The sequence below is a fragment of the Gorilla gorilla genome, chromosome 21, assembly GCF_029281585.2.
Source record: "Gorilla gorilla gorilla isolate KB3781 chromosome 21, NHGRI_mGorGor1-v2.1_pri, whole genome shotgun sequence".
Taxonomy (NCBI): Eukaryota; Metazoa; Chordata; class Mammalia; order Primates; family Hominidae; genus Gorilla; species Gorilla gorilla.
Genome location: NC_073245.2, coordinates 9,586,407 through 9,602,232, shown reverse-complemented (window position 1 = coordinate 9,602,232; position 15,826 = coordinate 9,586,407). Strand labels below are relative to the sequence as shown.

Sequence of the window (15,826 nt, the reverse complement as noted above, 5' to 3'; positions counted from 1 at the left end):
TTAATATTAGTAATACCTAACATTTATTAAATACTTATGTATGAGATATTGTTCTGGATAACTTTTAGTTATTAAACCATTTGATCCTCAAAACAACATTGCATGCAGCAAAAAAAAGTTGTTTTATTATTACCAATTTCACATAAGGAAATAGAAAGAAGTGTAGATGTCATAAGAAGTTTATTCGTCCAGGTTACACTTGTTAGTTGAGATATGAACCACAGCAGTTGGGCTCTAAGGTCTATGTACTTCCCCTCCATCCTTTGGTGCCTAATATGGTGTGGTAGCAGAATTTTAGAAATTTGTCTCCACCTAAAATTACAAAAATATTTGTACATATTTTTTCTCTTGTCCTCACATCTTCCGTATTAAATTATTATTTGTAGTTTCTTAAATTTGTATATATTCTATTTCCACCTTATTTTGTCTTTATCTTTTGCTCTATAGAGAAAATCTTCCTCTATCCCATAATCTTTTTTTATTGAGTTAATTCTGCTTTTTACTCAAGACTCTCCGTTTTCCATAGCAGTCTGAGCTTAGTGTCCCTATTATATGTTTCAGTGGTGAAAACTGCACACCTATGCCATAGGACACATAATGGTGGGGTTTAATTTTCTTTTTTCCTAATGAGCATATATTTTCCTAATGCATATTTTAACTCTAAAATGTAAACTACTGAGGTCAGGATTATGCCTTACTTTTTGCGTCTACAGGGTCCAACAAAATTTCTGGGATGTAGTACTTGTTCAATAAATATGTGTTAGCAATGAATATGCCAGGGTTTACATTTCTATTTAAATAATTCTGCCTCTTTTTGACAAGTATTATGGGTTTTCTTGTTATTTGGTCATTTATTATCCCTGCCTCAATCAGATAATACCACCTGTTGATATTAATTTTTCTTTGTAAGATAGCAACCACCAAACCATCAATATTCACTTAACTTCTTTTTTAGTTTAAATAAATGTGGCATGAAATATTATATAAAAATAATTAATCAAAGAGGGTTAAACAAACAAAAAAAATCAGACATAAACTTGTATTTAGTGGATGGTAAAAACTTACTGTTTTTAAAGAGGGAAAAAATAAATTCCAAAAGCCCTGCTTTAAAGAGAATGCTGGGTTTCCTGTTCTTCTCTGGACTTTAAGATATGTCTCTTTTATCTCATTCCAAAAGTATGCACTCTGAATTTCCTAAAGAATATTGCAAATGATCTCTTCTTTAAGAAGGAAGATGAGAATCTTAATGGACACAGCTAGGTTGGCCTATTCATTATGCTTGCCTTAGAATGCTAGGCCTTAAATTAATGAGTTGAGAGATCACTTTGGACTGGTTTTAGTCAAACATGAAATCCTTAGGAAGCTAAATAAATTCTGAGCTGATTTGAGAGTCAATGACCCAGAGAAATTTTAGACCCTGTTTTCTTATGTAACAACCTTGCAATAGATGGATCGTTTAGCAAGTAGTAGCGCCAGTTATGGGTAGAACTGAAGATCTTACTACGTTCATTTAGCATGGATAGAACCCAATGCTAGTACACTAATGACTTTGACTGTAATGGAAGCCAGACATTGGCAGAGAGAGCACAGCCAAGTCATGTACAAAAGGGGCCAGGGGCGTCACACACATCACCATTCACATTTGGGCCAATAAGAAAAAAATACTTAGATTGTAAGAGTTTTTTGTGCCCTAGCTCCAAGTGAGAGAACAGTGCCACCTCCTATGTTTTATTAATAGACCGCATTGCCTCATTGTAATACTATTTAACCATATAGTAGGATCCATTCTTATCAATTCAGTAAATTCATATTAAATATTTATTGCTTTAAAAATTTTTTCTTACTCTCTTTTCCTAAGTCTCAGCATTGATCCCTAAATCAATGCAGAATATATTCCAGCAGTGCTTCTCTGGACACTCAACCTAGGTTTTACTAGGTCATACCAGTATGCTGGCCTTATGGGAGAGAAAAAAACAAGGCATTAAATATTCTTGCCCATTAGATCTAGGAGTATTAAAGCTGCTTTCCTCAGTAAGTATAAGACATGCCCAGCCCATTATGGACCATCACATATGTCAACAAGACCAAGAGATGAGGACTATATGTACATTATAGCAGGGGTGTTAGGCCATAAGTTAGTAAAAAAATCAGAGAGAAAGTAAATACTCAAAATGATTTCAGAGTTCAAATGATGGGAAGAAAATAATACAAAGTAGAATGGAAGGTGCTCTGCATGCTCAAGGAGTGTGTTTCAGGAAATGACAGTTGACGCAAAAATATGGAAAAAGAGCACCCTAGACTGTTTCTGTGAAAAGCCAATGTATGACCTATGTGATGAGGTATAGCCATGAAAAATGGAAAAATAGCTTGCTAGACAGAAGTACACTGAAGTGAGGGTGATCAACTTGTCCCAATTTACTCTGGATTTTCTTAATTTTAGCTCTCTAATTCCCATGTTCTGGGAAGCCCCTCAGTCCCAGTCAAATCTGAATGATGGACACCCTAACTGGTGGTCTAAGACCTATTAGAATATGAGGTCTACTGAAAGGTCAGTGGTCTGATGGTCAACATCCAAACTATAGCCATAGTCACTGGCAGCTTGGCTTGGATCACATAAAAAATAATTAGAGGAAAAAACCTTTTTGATTTTGAGACATTCTGGCATCTGATATTGTGGCTTTCAGTAGCGCCCAAGCCTCAGCCCAATTTATTAATAACTAATCAGTTCTTTTGCATTTCCTGAGGAGTGTTTTACTTCCAATTATGTGGTCGATTTTAGAATAAGTGTCATGTGGCACTGAGACGAATGTATATTCTGTTGATTTGGGGTGGAGAGTTCTGTAGATGTCTATTAGGTCCACTTGATCCAGAGCTGAGTTCAAGTCCTCAATATCCTTGTTAATTTTCTGTCTCATTGATCTGTCTAATATTGACACTGAGTGTTAAAGTCTCCCACTATTATTGTGTGGGAGTCTAAGTCTCTTTGTAGGCCTGTAAGAACTTGTTTTATGAATCTGAGTGCTCCTGTATTGGGTGCATATATATTAGGATAGTTAGCTCTAGTTGTTGAATTGATCACTTTACCATTATGTAATGCCCTTGTCTTTTTTGATCTTTGTTGGTTTAAAGTATGTTTTGTCAGAGACTGGGATTGCAACCCCTGCTATTTTGTTCTTTCTATCTGCTTGGTAAATTTTCCTCCATCCCTTTATTTTGAGCCTATGTGTGTCTTTGCATGTGCGATGGGTCTCCTGAATACAGCACACCAATGGGTCTTGACTCTATCCAATTTGCCAGTCTGTGTCTTTTAATTGGGGCATTTAGCCCATTTACATTTAAGGTTAATAGTGTTATGTGTGAATTTGATCCATATTTAATAAATGGTGCTGAGAAAACTGGCTAGCCATATGGAGAAAACTGAATCTGGACCCCTTCTTTACACCTTATACAAAAATTAACTCAAGATGGATTAAAGACTTAAATGTAATACCCCAAACCATAAAAACCCTAGAAGAAAACCTAGGCAATACCATTTAGGACATAGGCATGGTCAAAGACTTCATGAAGAAAATACCAAAAGCAATTGCAACAAAAGCCAAAATTGTCAAATGGGATCTAATTAAATGAAAGAGCTTCTGCACAGCAAAAGAAACTATCATCAGGGTGAACATGCAGCCTACAGAACGGGAGGAACGCTTTGCAATCTACCCAGCTAACAAAGGTCTAATATCCAGAATCTACAAGAACTTAAATTTACAAGAAAAAAAACATCAAAAAGTGGGCAAAGGATATGAACAGACACTTCTCAAAAGAAGACATTTATGCAGCCAACAAACATATGAAAGGAAGCTCAACATCACTGATCATTAGAGAAATGCAAATCAAAACCACAATGAGATACTATCTCATGCCAGTCAGAATGGCAATTATTAAAAAGTCAAGAAACAATAGATGCTGACAAGTCTGTGGAGAAATAAGAATACTTTTACACTGTTGGTGGGAATGTAAATTAGTTCAACCATTGTGGAAGACAGTGTGGCAATTCCTCAAGGATGTAGAACCAGAAATACCATTTGACCCAGCAATCCCATTACTGGGTATATATCCAAAGGAATATAAATCATTCTATTATAAAGACACATGCACACGTATGTTTACTGCAGCACTATTTACAATAGCAAAGACATGGAACCAACCCAAATGCCCATCAATGATAGACTGCATAAAGAAAATATGGTACATATACACCATGGAATACTATGCAGCCATAAAAAGGAATGAGATCATGCTCTTTGCAGGGACATGGATGAAGCTCGAAGCCATCATCTTCAGTAAACTAACACAGGAACAGAAAACCAAACACCACGTGTTCTCACTCATAAGTGGGAATTGAACAATAAGAACACATGGACACAGGGAGGGGAACGTGACACATGGGGGCCAGTCAGGGTGTGTGGGGAAGGGGAGGCAGAGCATTAAGACAAATAGCTAATGCATGCGGGACTTAAAACCTAGATGATGCATTGATAGGTGCAGCAAACCATCATGGCACATGTATACCTATGTAACAAACCTACATGTTCTACACTTCTATCCTGGAACTTAAAAAAAATAATAATCAGCCGGGCACGGTAGCTCACACCTGTAATCCCAGCATTTTGGGAGGCCAAGGCGGATGGATCATTAGGTCAGGAGATCGAGACCATCCTGGCTAACATGGTGAAACCCCTCTCTACTAAAAATACAAAAAATTAGCCAGGTGTGGTAGCGGGTGCCTGTAGTCCCAGTTACTCGGGAGCCTGAGGCAGGAGAATGGCGTGAACCCAGGAGGCAGAGCTTTCAGTGAGCCGAGATCATGCCACTGTACTCCAGCTTGGGCGACAGAGTTAGACTCTGTCTCGAAAAAAAAAAACAAAACCTAATCAACTTTATAGTTAATAACCGCTTCTCTGTAGTATCATAGAAGACACTTACTGACCCACCTGTTGCCATACAAACAGCAGTCACATGTGTACAGCCATAGAAAGCATAGAAACACTGCACACAACTAACACTCATGGACAGCACAGAGACCTGAAGAGGCATGTTATGAGGCTGCCATACTTGGAAGTTGGAATTCTAAGTGGAAAGAAGATTGGAAAGATAAGTAGAATTTGAGATGCAGCTTTTAATCTAATATGATGTACTCTCAAGGCAAGTCCCACTTTTATCTCTATCCAGTTAGATCAGTGCTTGTGCTGAATGAAAGAATTAGCTTCTGACTCTGTTAGTTACCAGCTAGAACCTTAAACAAAATTTGACGTGATGACACAGAAAGGCATTTAGGGTCAGAACTTACAATAAAAGGTGGAGGGTAGAGAAGGGAACATTCATCTGGAACTTTCTATATGCTTTTATATGTTCTCCTATATATGATAGTAGTGGGCCAGGCACTGTTAAAGTAAAACTTCATGTCTTAGTCATAATAGGCAGCTCCAAACAATGGTCTTCGTTTTTGTTTTTGGCATGGAAAAATACATAGACATACAAATGTTCACTTAAGACAAAAATTAGCTCGTATATTTCAGTACATCGGAGGAAGACAGATAAAGAATTTAAGTCCAATTAAGAGAATCCTTGTATCTTCTATACATTTCTGTCTATACATTTCTAATTGTAAGGCAACTCTCTTGGCTGTTGTGTTGGTAGTAGCAATTATGTCCATCCCCATGGTCATCCAATCCCTGATGGAATTTTCCTGGTGAAATTGGATTGGTAGAATCAGCTCTTTGCATATTATTTCCAGCAGTATTTCTAGTTCTTCCATACCAGAAGTAAATGTTAATTAATTATGAGTAAGAGCTGTCTGAGAAGGTGGTGGCATAGTCTCGGAAGTAGCGGTCTGAGATGGTGGCATAGTAGTCTCGGGAGTAGTGGTCTCAGATGGTGGCACAGTAGTCTCAGGAGTATTGGTCTCAGGTGTCATGGTTTCTCCAAATTTAGTTGTGTCAAATGTTATCAGATCATTCAACATAGATACTGGGGAACCAGTAAAACAGTCCACATCACTATAATCAAATGTTATATCCTCTAGGTGAATCATAGGAAATGCTGGTCGTTGAGTATATTCATGTGATATTATTATATAAATGCAGCATGATAGCTTGTTCCTACAAAGAAGTATGCACCTTTCAGTATCTAAACATCGTCTTCTGCAATGTCCTATATTATTCTTCCAACATTTTTGGGGTTCAAAGCTACCTGTAGAGAATAAAATATAGGTCAAATTTTTAACTCTGGCATCAACATAACTTTTCATTCATTCAAAAATTTACACTGACTGACATCTAGACTAATATGATGTCAAGTACAAAAAGCCATTGAAAGAGACAAACAGGAGAACAAAAAGTGTATATTAAAACTGTGCTATGTGCCATCAAAGAAGTTGTATGGAGAAAAGGAGAAATGTAGAAAAATAGAGGGATGGAGAGATAGAGAGCATAATGAGACTGATACGAAACCTAGAAAGAAAGGATGAAAATGAAAAGCCCAGGACCAGATGGATTCACAGCTGAATTCTACCAGATATACAAAGAAGAGCTGGTATCATTCCTACTGAAACTATTCACCCAAAATTGAGAAGGCAGGACTCAACTTTAGCTTATTCTATGAGGCCAGCATCATCCTGAGACCAAAACCTAGCAGAGACACAAGAAAAAAAAAATTTCAGGCCAGTATCCTTGATGAACATCAGTGCAAAAATCCTGAACAAAATAGTAGCAAACTGAATCCAGCAGCACATCAAAAAGCTTATCCACTACGATCAAGTAGCCTTTATCCTTGGAATGCAAGGTTGGTTTGACATATGCAAATCAATAAATGTGATTGCTTATGGATAGCATTTAAAGTACAGAAATTGGTAAACCATGGTGGTTGGAATAATATGAGAAAAAAAGAGGACTAGAATTAAATTCTAGTGAGTTTCAATATTAAGAGATAAGAGATCAGATAAGAGGAAACGACTTAAAAGGACCAATAAGATAAGTCAGATCAAAACAGGAGAATAAGACTCTAGAGTCTTAAAGCAGACCCCCAGCAGAGCAGAGCTCCAGCGAAGATTTGAATATAATAGTTTAGTTGAGAGACAATTCCTCCTTAAAAAAAATCAGTGGAGAAATGTAGAAATCAGGAGAGCAAGAAATCCAAGAAAAGGTGAGTTATAACCTGTTATTATCATGAGATCATCTATCAACTGCTGGCCAGCAGGATGGCTGTTTTCTGTTTGCTCAGAGGACAATCCCACAGGGAAGCCCAGCAGCCAGGCTGCAAACAAGCCTCAGACTCATGGATGAGCCTGGGGGACATGTTACTTTCCGTTATGTGAAATAGACACAAAAAGATAAATACCACATGTTTTCATTCATAAGCAGGAGCTAAAAAAGTTGAGTTCATAGAAGTAGACTGTAGAATAATGATTACTAGAAGCTGGGAAGGGAAAGGAGGATAGAGAGAGGTTGGTTAACAGATAGAAAATTACACCTAGATAGGAGGAAAAAGTTCCAGCATCCTATAGCAGGGGTCCCCAACCCCTGTGCAGCCAATGGATACTGGTCCATGGCCTGTTAGGAACCAGGCTGCACAGCAAAAGGTAAAAAGCAGGTGTGCAAGCATCACCACCTGAGCTCCACCTCTTGTCAGATCAGCCAAGGCATTAGAGTCTCATAGGAGCATGAACCCTATTGTGAACTGTGCATGTGAGGGATCTAGGATGTGTGTTCGTTGTGAGACTCTAATGCCTGATGACCTGAGGTGGAACAGTTTCATCCTGAAACCATCCCCACCACCACCTTCACCTTGTCGAAAAAACTGTATTCCACAAAACTGGTCCCTGGTGCCAAAAGGGGTCCACTGTTCTATAGCACTGTAGGGTGACAGTAGTTAACAATCATTTACTGTATATTTTCAAATAGCTAGAAGAGACGATTCTGAATGTTCCCAATATAAAAAAATGACAAATGTTTGAGGTGATAGATATGCTAATTACCCTGATTTGATCATTACACATTGTATACATGTATCAAAATATCACTCTGCATCTTCTAAATATGAATAATTATTACACATCAACTAAAAGTAGAAGAAAAAATAGCATTTAGTTTTTATTAAAAAAAAAAAAACAAAAAACTTAAAAAAATGTTTAATTGGGCATCAGGTCCTGAAGGTGCAGTGTTACAGAAAAACCTTGAAGAATGAAAGGGTGCACAGTTACAGTAAAAACCTTGAAGAACTAACATCCATTTATGTTTTCTTCCCATAATAGCCTTGAACTGCAAATAAGTGAATTACCACAGGAAAAAAAAATATTACCAAGCCTCAAAGTTATTCTACATGAGGCTCAAAGGACCTGGACTATTTATCCAGCTTCCCCCGTAGTTGACAGATGATCCAGAGACAGCTGATAATTTTCTGGCATTTCTGGATTGCCCTGTACGGGGGTATTTCACAAGCAGTTGTTGAAAGACTGGAGATACTGACATTTGCAAGTCGGGCTGATATGCATGAAAACAGAAAATGCATAAAAGGTTATGGGGAAAGTTGTATCAGATGTGACTACATTAAGCAGGAGAGGAGACTGTTTCTTAAAGGACAGAGTGGTCATTTTGTAGTCAAATACTGCTGAGAGGTTAAAAAAAAGATGAAGGCAGGAAAATGTCCATGCTTTTAGTAGTATGAAGGTAACTTCATACTGAGGAGAGCAGCTTCCGAGTGGTATGAAAAAAGAAACCAAATTGCAGTTGGTCAAAATGTGAATGAGAGAGAAGTGAATGCAGGACCTGTAGATGAGACTCTTAAGAAGTTTAGCTCCAAAGAAAAGCAGAGAAATAAATAACTTATTAGAGAGCAATGTAAGGTTAAAGGAAAGCTTTCAGGTTTGTTTTGAAGAACGATAAATACCAAATGGTGCTTGCAAGCAATGAGAAAAGAAACAAGCAGTCTGGGCCCAGTGGCTCACACATGTAATCCCAGCACTTTGGGAGATCGAGGCGGGCAGATCACCTGAGTTCAGGAGTTCGAGACCAGCCTGGCCATGGTGAAACCCTCTCTCTACTAAAAAATACAAAAATTAGCTGGGCAAGGTGGCGAGCACCTGTAGTCCCAGCTACTCAGGATGCTGAGGCAGGAGAATCACTTGAACCCGGGAGGCGAAGGTTGCAGTAAGCCAAGATCGTGCCACTGCATTCCAGCCTGGGCAACAAGAGCAAGACTCCATCTCAAAAAAAAAAAAAAGCAGAAAAGGAGAGATTAATATAGAATAGGGTGATGAGATGACAGAAGGGCACAGTCACAAATTCACACAGAGCAGACTGATCTTTAGATGGAGAAGACACGTTTCTCCATTTATGGCAAAGGGGACAGAGGAAATGAGTGAAAACTTCCTATTTGAATTGTTTAAATAAATGGGGCATGGGATAAGCTGAGGGGGAGAGCCATGTAGAGGAGAGGAGCAGGAAAATAAAAGACAAAGGTCAGGACAAAATAGTTGTCTAAAAAAGAGGGAAGATGGCTGGGTGTGGTGGCACAAACCTGTAATCCCAGCACTTTGGGAAGCTGAGGTGGGTGGATCACAAGGTCAGGAGATCGAGACCATCCTGGCCAACCTGGTGAAAACCTGTCTCTACTAAAAATACAAAAATTAGCTGGATGTGGTGGCACATGCCTGTGATCCCAGCTCCTCGGGAGGCTGAGGCAGGAGAATCACTTGAACCAGGGAGTTGGCGGTTGCAATGAGCCGAGATTGGGCCACTGCAGTCCAGCCTGGTGACAGAGGAAGACTCTGTCTCAAAAAAAAAAAAAAAGGAAAAAGAAAGAAGGTTTATTTACAAGAGAAATGCAGTAGGATTTCCAAGCAGTGTGACTACTCATTTGAGGGGTGAGGATATAAATCTAAAGGGAAACTAGTGTGCTGCATTGTATGTTCATTTATCAAGCAGTAAACGGCATGATCATCTTTCTGAAGACAATTGCCCAAGGAGTACCTAGATAAGTGTATTCTAGGCAGAGGAAGCAGCTAGAGATAAGGCTCTATGGAGGAGGAAGGCTGGTATATGTGCAGAAGAGCAAGTAATTTTCTACACAACCTCATTTGAACTGAATGTGATAATATATATAAAACATATATAGACGTATGTATGTATGTATATATTAGGCTCACAATAATTTGGTTTATATTTTATCCTCTGGGGAATGTTGGCTCTAGTCCAACTTCACCAATTATTTATTCTACCTTCACTCTTCTAGAGTCATTTATTCTATCTTTGTTATTTTACTGGCTCGATTTTACTTTGTACTTCGTGGAATTTTCTATAAGTTTCAAGTCTAGACCTTCCACTTCTTTTGTGCAAGACAGACTCTAACCTTGCTTCTTCGTTCCTCACATCTACAAAGATTTATACCTTAATTTTTTTCCTCCAGCATTATCCATACTTGAAATATGTCATCTTGGCTCTCTTCTTCTCCTTTGTCTTTGAATTGCCTTGTTCTGTCAATTATTCTTCAAAATTGTTTCTCACTTACATTTCTTTCTACTGCTTTTAAATTATCCCCTCCATTCTTAAATTAGGCTATAGTCACACAGTCATCAAAGTTTTGGGCCCTTGAGGTACATCTGTGAACTAAACAGACAAAAATCACATGGAGGTGACTTTCTAGCAGAGGGAGACAGATAATAAAAAGTAAATGCACTCCCTGCTAGACTGTATGGTTTACAGAGTTAAATCTAAGACCTGAAACTATGGAACTACCTGAAGAAAACCTTAGGGAAACACTTCAGGACGTTGGTCTTGGCAAAGATTTCTTGGGTAAGACCTCAAAAGCACGGGCAACCAAAGCAAAAATAGGCAATTAGGATTACATCAAACTAAAAAGCTTGTGCACAGCAAAGGAAATAATCAACAAAGTGAAGATGTAGCCCACAGAGTAGGAGAAAATATTTGCAAGCTATCCATCTGACGAGGAATTAACAACCAAAAGTATATTAATATAAGGAGCTCAAAAAACTCCATTGCAAACAAAAACAAATAATCTGATTTTAAAACAGGCAAAAGATTTGAATAGACATTTCTCAACAGAAGACATACAAACAGCCAACAGGTATACATAAAAATATGGTAAAAACATGGTAAGGATGGTAATTTTTAAATGTATATTTTACCTTAATAAAAAAGTACATTATTTTGTAGATGAAAAGGTGACAAATGGTTTGCAGAAAGAAGGGAGAATAGATTTAAGGGTAATAGAAGATTCATAAACAGGAGTTGCACAAGCCTGTGTAACAAGGTGATGATTAAACAGCTTGAAGGAGGTAAAGGAATTAGTCACACCAGTATCTGAGGCAAGTACATTCTAGGCAGAGGAAACAAACGAAGCTCTATGGGTTGAGTAAGTCTGATATGTTTGGGGAAGAGCACTGGGGCCTGTGTGGCTGTAGTGGAGTGAACAAGGACTATAATAGTAGGAGATGAGGTGAGAGAGGTCATAAGGGCCAGATCCTGCAGGGCCAGGTGAGCCACTGTATGGACTCTTGTTACCGCTCTGAGTATAGAGGGGGCCCTAGCAGAGTTTTGAGCAAAAGTACGTGATCTGACTTCCAGTGTAAGCGGATCATGCACTATGTGTCTTCACAAGATGGTAGAAGTGAAGAGCAGAAGGACAGATATCATGAGGAAGCTATGGCAATAACACAGGTGAGAGATGATGGTGACTAGAATCAGAGTGGTAGCAATGGAGGTGACAAGAATAATTGCATTCTGGATATAATTTGCAGGCAGATGTAATAGACTTCCTGATAGATATGAGTGTCGTAGGATATAGAAAAATCAAAGATAATTCCAAGAATTTGGTTTTAGCAGTGGAATGATGGCAATTGGGAAAAATTCATAATTTTTTTTTTCTAGAGTGACAACAGTCATTTTTTTCAAAGAACTTCAGTCTGGAACTATTACGTTGTTAGGACATGTGATCTTCATCACCAGTATCTCAAAATCCTAAAATTAGAAATATGACTAGCAATTGTATGTTTCTAAGTAGGGGAGCCATCTAGCCAAAACATTATCCCATGTGTGGAGTTCTTTCTAAAACATACCAGATATATAATCAGCTAGCATCAACTTAAAATATATCTATGGATAGCAGTCCACTGATAGCTTGGCTTGGTAAAAAGTTGCTTCACAAGCCATCAGGTGCTATCTCACTTGAAAACACATAATATAAAGCCCAGAGAGACTAAATAGCTAAATTTCAAAACAAAACCTATAAGAGAACACAAAAATGAAAATCTCTAAATCAAAAGAAATGAAAACTACCTCTCCAAAATAAAAGGGAAAGAGAGACATGGACAATTTGTAGAAAAGTTAAATATACATTAAGCATGTATTTGAAGTTCGACTTCCCCATTACTCACAGACATAAATAAAAATTAAATATTTATATATAATATTTCATTTTTAGGACTTGGCAAGTATTCAGAAATTGATAATACATGAAGCAGACAGAAAAAAGTACATCTCCAGGAATTTTATGCTGAATGATTTTGTATAAGAAAGGTTATACTAGCCATCCTTGTCTATAAAATGTAAATGCACTTATTTATGCAAAAACAATTTGGCTAAGTAATTTAAACAGTATCCATTCTATAAAATTTATACAGTCATTGGAAATACAGTTTTTGAAAATATTTAGTAAATGGGAAAATACTAATAGTATAATAGAAAATTTATAAGTATGCTATACATTTTTATTCAAATAAGAAAACTGAGGAAGAACAATAGACCAAAAATATTTGGTCTCTTTTAACTTCTTTACAATTTTTTTACTTCTTTACAATTTCAAAATTTCCAAATTTTCAACAAATACAGCAGTTTATAATCAGAAATGAATGTAGATATTAATTCTGTAACTCACATTACATCAACATGTGAATCAAGACATAACAGATCATAGGCACAGTTATAACCACCTAAAGACATGAATAGCATCTTTCTAGGCAACATATAACACCTCCAAATTTAACAAAAGCCAAATTTCTTAGTATATAAAGATAATTAAGAAAGTTTAGAAATCTAATGGACTGGATGTTCAAACTGATTTATAACTAAAGTGTCATGAATTCAAACATCAGGACCTCATTTTCACATATTAGACTGTAAAACTGAATGTAGTAGAAAACTGAATGTAGTAGAAAAAACAAAAAGGACTGATGAGGGTGTGGGAAGCTGACACTCTTGCAACTGGTGATAGGAGAGAAGAATAGTTCAGCTTTTCTGGTAGGTGGTTTGACTGTGTGTGTGTGTGTGTGTGTGTGTGTGTGTGTGTGTGTGTGTCCACGTGTCCAGTCATAAATGAAAAGACATACATTTGTTTACAAATTTTTCTTGCTGAATTGTTTTTGATAATTAAAGACCTATTTTTCATCAGTAGCGGAGTAATTAATGTGAGGCAACTCATCTGCTCCTCCTCAAAGTTTTACTTATTGATTAAAAATAATGAACTAGGTTTATGTATGGATAAGATGTCTCTAATATATTGCTAGTACATTGCAGAACAATTCACATGGTGCATTTGCAATTGCATTTTTTAAAAATCTAAAAGGTATACACATGCAAATATAAATACATTTGTATTTGCTAGGATATATAAGAAATTGGTAACATTGATTCTGAAGGGGAAGACTGAAGAACTGGTATTCTTGGACAGACAAACATTTTTCTTTTCCTTAAACCCTATAAATCTATCGAATGCTTGATACATAAGTCAATTGCAAGTATTATTTTTTAATAAAAAGTTAACAATTTTCAAAAGTAGCATTATTAAATAGTGGAAACAGACTGTTCCTATTCATCTAAAATTAGAAGGTTCCCATTGGTCACTAGTCTGTCTATCCTGTCTTCACTCCACTTATTTCCACTTCTACCCCAAACATATATATTGTCTCTTCCATATGATAGTGCTACAGAATCTACAAACTGTCAATGGACTTGTTCACCGTACCTAAGAACATGAAAGTGAGGGCCTCCCTCTGAAGGTACTCTCCGGGCAAAGAAGAATTCAAGATGCTAGGAGAACTAATAGGACACAACAATGAAATAGATACAACAGAATAATCAAAATGGAAGTGAAGTGAGGCTGAACTAACATTGGATAGTTATGTAGAGAGAGAGATAGGGTGGCTCAGAGCATTAAGGAAATTCTTGTCTTTGGAGAAACGCCTCAGAGGACAGCTTGCTAGATGCCCCTAACAGAAAGATTCTCAGAGACTAGGGGCATGGAGCTGCCAAAATACGAGCATTCTGCTGCTTTGTTGGCCCAGATTTTTCCTGCAGATTCCCTCTCTTCCCATCATGATACCAGGGGAGCCCAAGGGCAACAACTCATCCTAGTCATCATCTCTGCTTTATAGGGTTCCATTACCTTTGGTCACCTGAGTTAGCAACCCACAGATAATGAAGGTCAGCATCAGGATATTCATGGCTCCTGGGAGAGAGGAAGCTCTGTGTCCTGAGGAATACAGAACACTACACAGCAAGGAATTTAAGTGGTCACCTTTACTGGTCTATCATGGGTGATGAACCAGAGAAGGGGAAAATGCCATGCCACCCAGATCACCAGACTATTAATTTGCAACACTGAGTGTGCATGACACAATAATGTCTGCTTCTAGAAATTATTAAAGAAAGCTGAGGCCTTATGAGATAAGCTATTATCCCGTAGAACTGTAAGGTCTGATGGAAAGAAACAGCCCCAAGAGGAAGTTTTTGTTAACTTTAGATGGGCTCAATTGTCCTTCTCCTCTGTCTGTATGCAGCACTTTGTACATACCCAATGACAGCAGAATGGTGTGTAAAGATATCACTTGTGGCAGTCCAATAGCTTACAACATCCGGTATTCACCTTTTCTTCTGAGTGATCACCCCAATATGAATTCCTGTGAAACAAGAAAGACACTTTTTAACTAATAAGTTCATAAGATTCCATCAATTATGAGACAGAAGGAATTTGGAATGAAAATAGTGAAAACAGGGAAACAGGTTTTATTGGTGCTCTTCTTTTTCCCGTTCCGCTGTCCCATCAACTCTTTTCCCTCATTCAGAAATACAAATAAGAAATGAAATATTGAGAGAGAGGAAACATTTTAAAAGGAGAGGGAGAGAGAAAGAGAGAGAGGAGAGAGACCCAATGTAACATTATGCCCCCCATCCCCACTACCAAAGGAGAAAAATATAGGAGACATTTGTGAAATTGCCCAGTAGGAGTGATCAGCATTTTATCTCCTGGAAGAGTTTGCTGAGCTGTATTTCTCCCACATATGTTTAATACCACTAGATACCAAGGAAATCAGGAAAATTTAAAAAAATTTTCTAAACAGCTGCACTGTTTAGAAAAAAAACTGTAGCTCACTGCCCGTGTTCATTTAATTTTACATTAACATGCTCTGGAGGCTGACTGATTTTCAGTGTGAAAATACAATATACAAACTGTTCTTGGAATTATTTTTAAACAGAACTAACATCAGAATCATCTGAATAATCAGAATCATCTATTTTGGAAAAAAACGGATTCATTAAATGACTCTTTGGCCAAAAACTGTTTGAGAACAATGTTAACATGGTAATGCTACGCTTTCTAGAATTTGACATTTTCAGCGATCAAGAATTTCTATATTTTGTAAATGGAAATACCACTGCTAACAACAAGATGCTATAAATAGAATGATGATTTGTGTTTTCAAAGTCGATATATTAGAACGATGTGAAAATAATAATAAAGGCAAGATATTTTGTGGCAAAGTTAT

At 37.4% G+C, this 15,826-nt stretch overlaps 1 protein-coding gene across 1 annotated transcript; it reads right to left on the bottom strand.

Annotated features, from left to right (window-relative positions):
- Window positions 1-5,824: 5,824 nt before the first annotated feature.
- LOC134757770 (beta-defensin 125-like) lies at window positions 5,825-14,503 on the bottom strand. Its single transcript, XM_063702058.1, has 2 exons — window positions 14,446-14,503; window positions 5,825-6,240 (listed from the first exon to the last, which is right to left on the bottom strand). Exons 1-2 carry the CDS (start codon window positions 14,501-14,503, stop codon window positions 5,825-5,827), a joined length of 474 nt encoding a protein of 157 aa, XP_063558128.1.
- Between the last annotated feature and the right edge of the window lie 1,323 nt (window positions 14,504-15,826).

What these genes read in the sequence shown, in the direction of transcription:
- LOC134757770 (XM_063702058.1), bottom strand. Translation starts at nt 14,503, where the DNA reads ATGAATATCCTGATGCTGACCTTCATTATCTGTGGGTTGCTAACTCAG. An exon ending in GCTAACTCAGGTGACCAAAG is followed by an intron (nt 6,241 to 14,445) that starts GTAATGGAACCC and finishes TATTCTCTACAG; the next exon opens with GTAGCTTTGAACCCCAAAAA.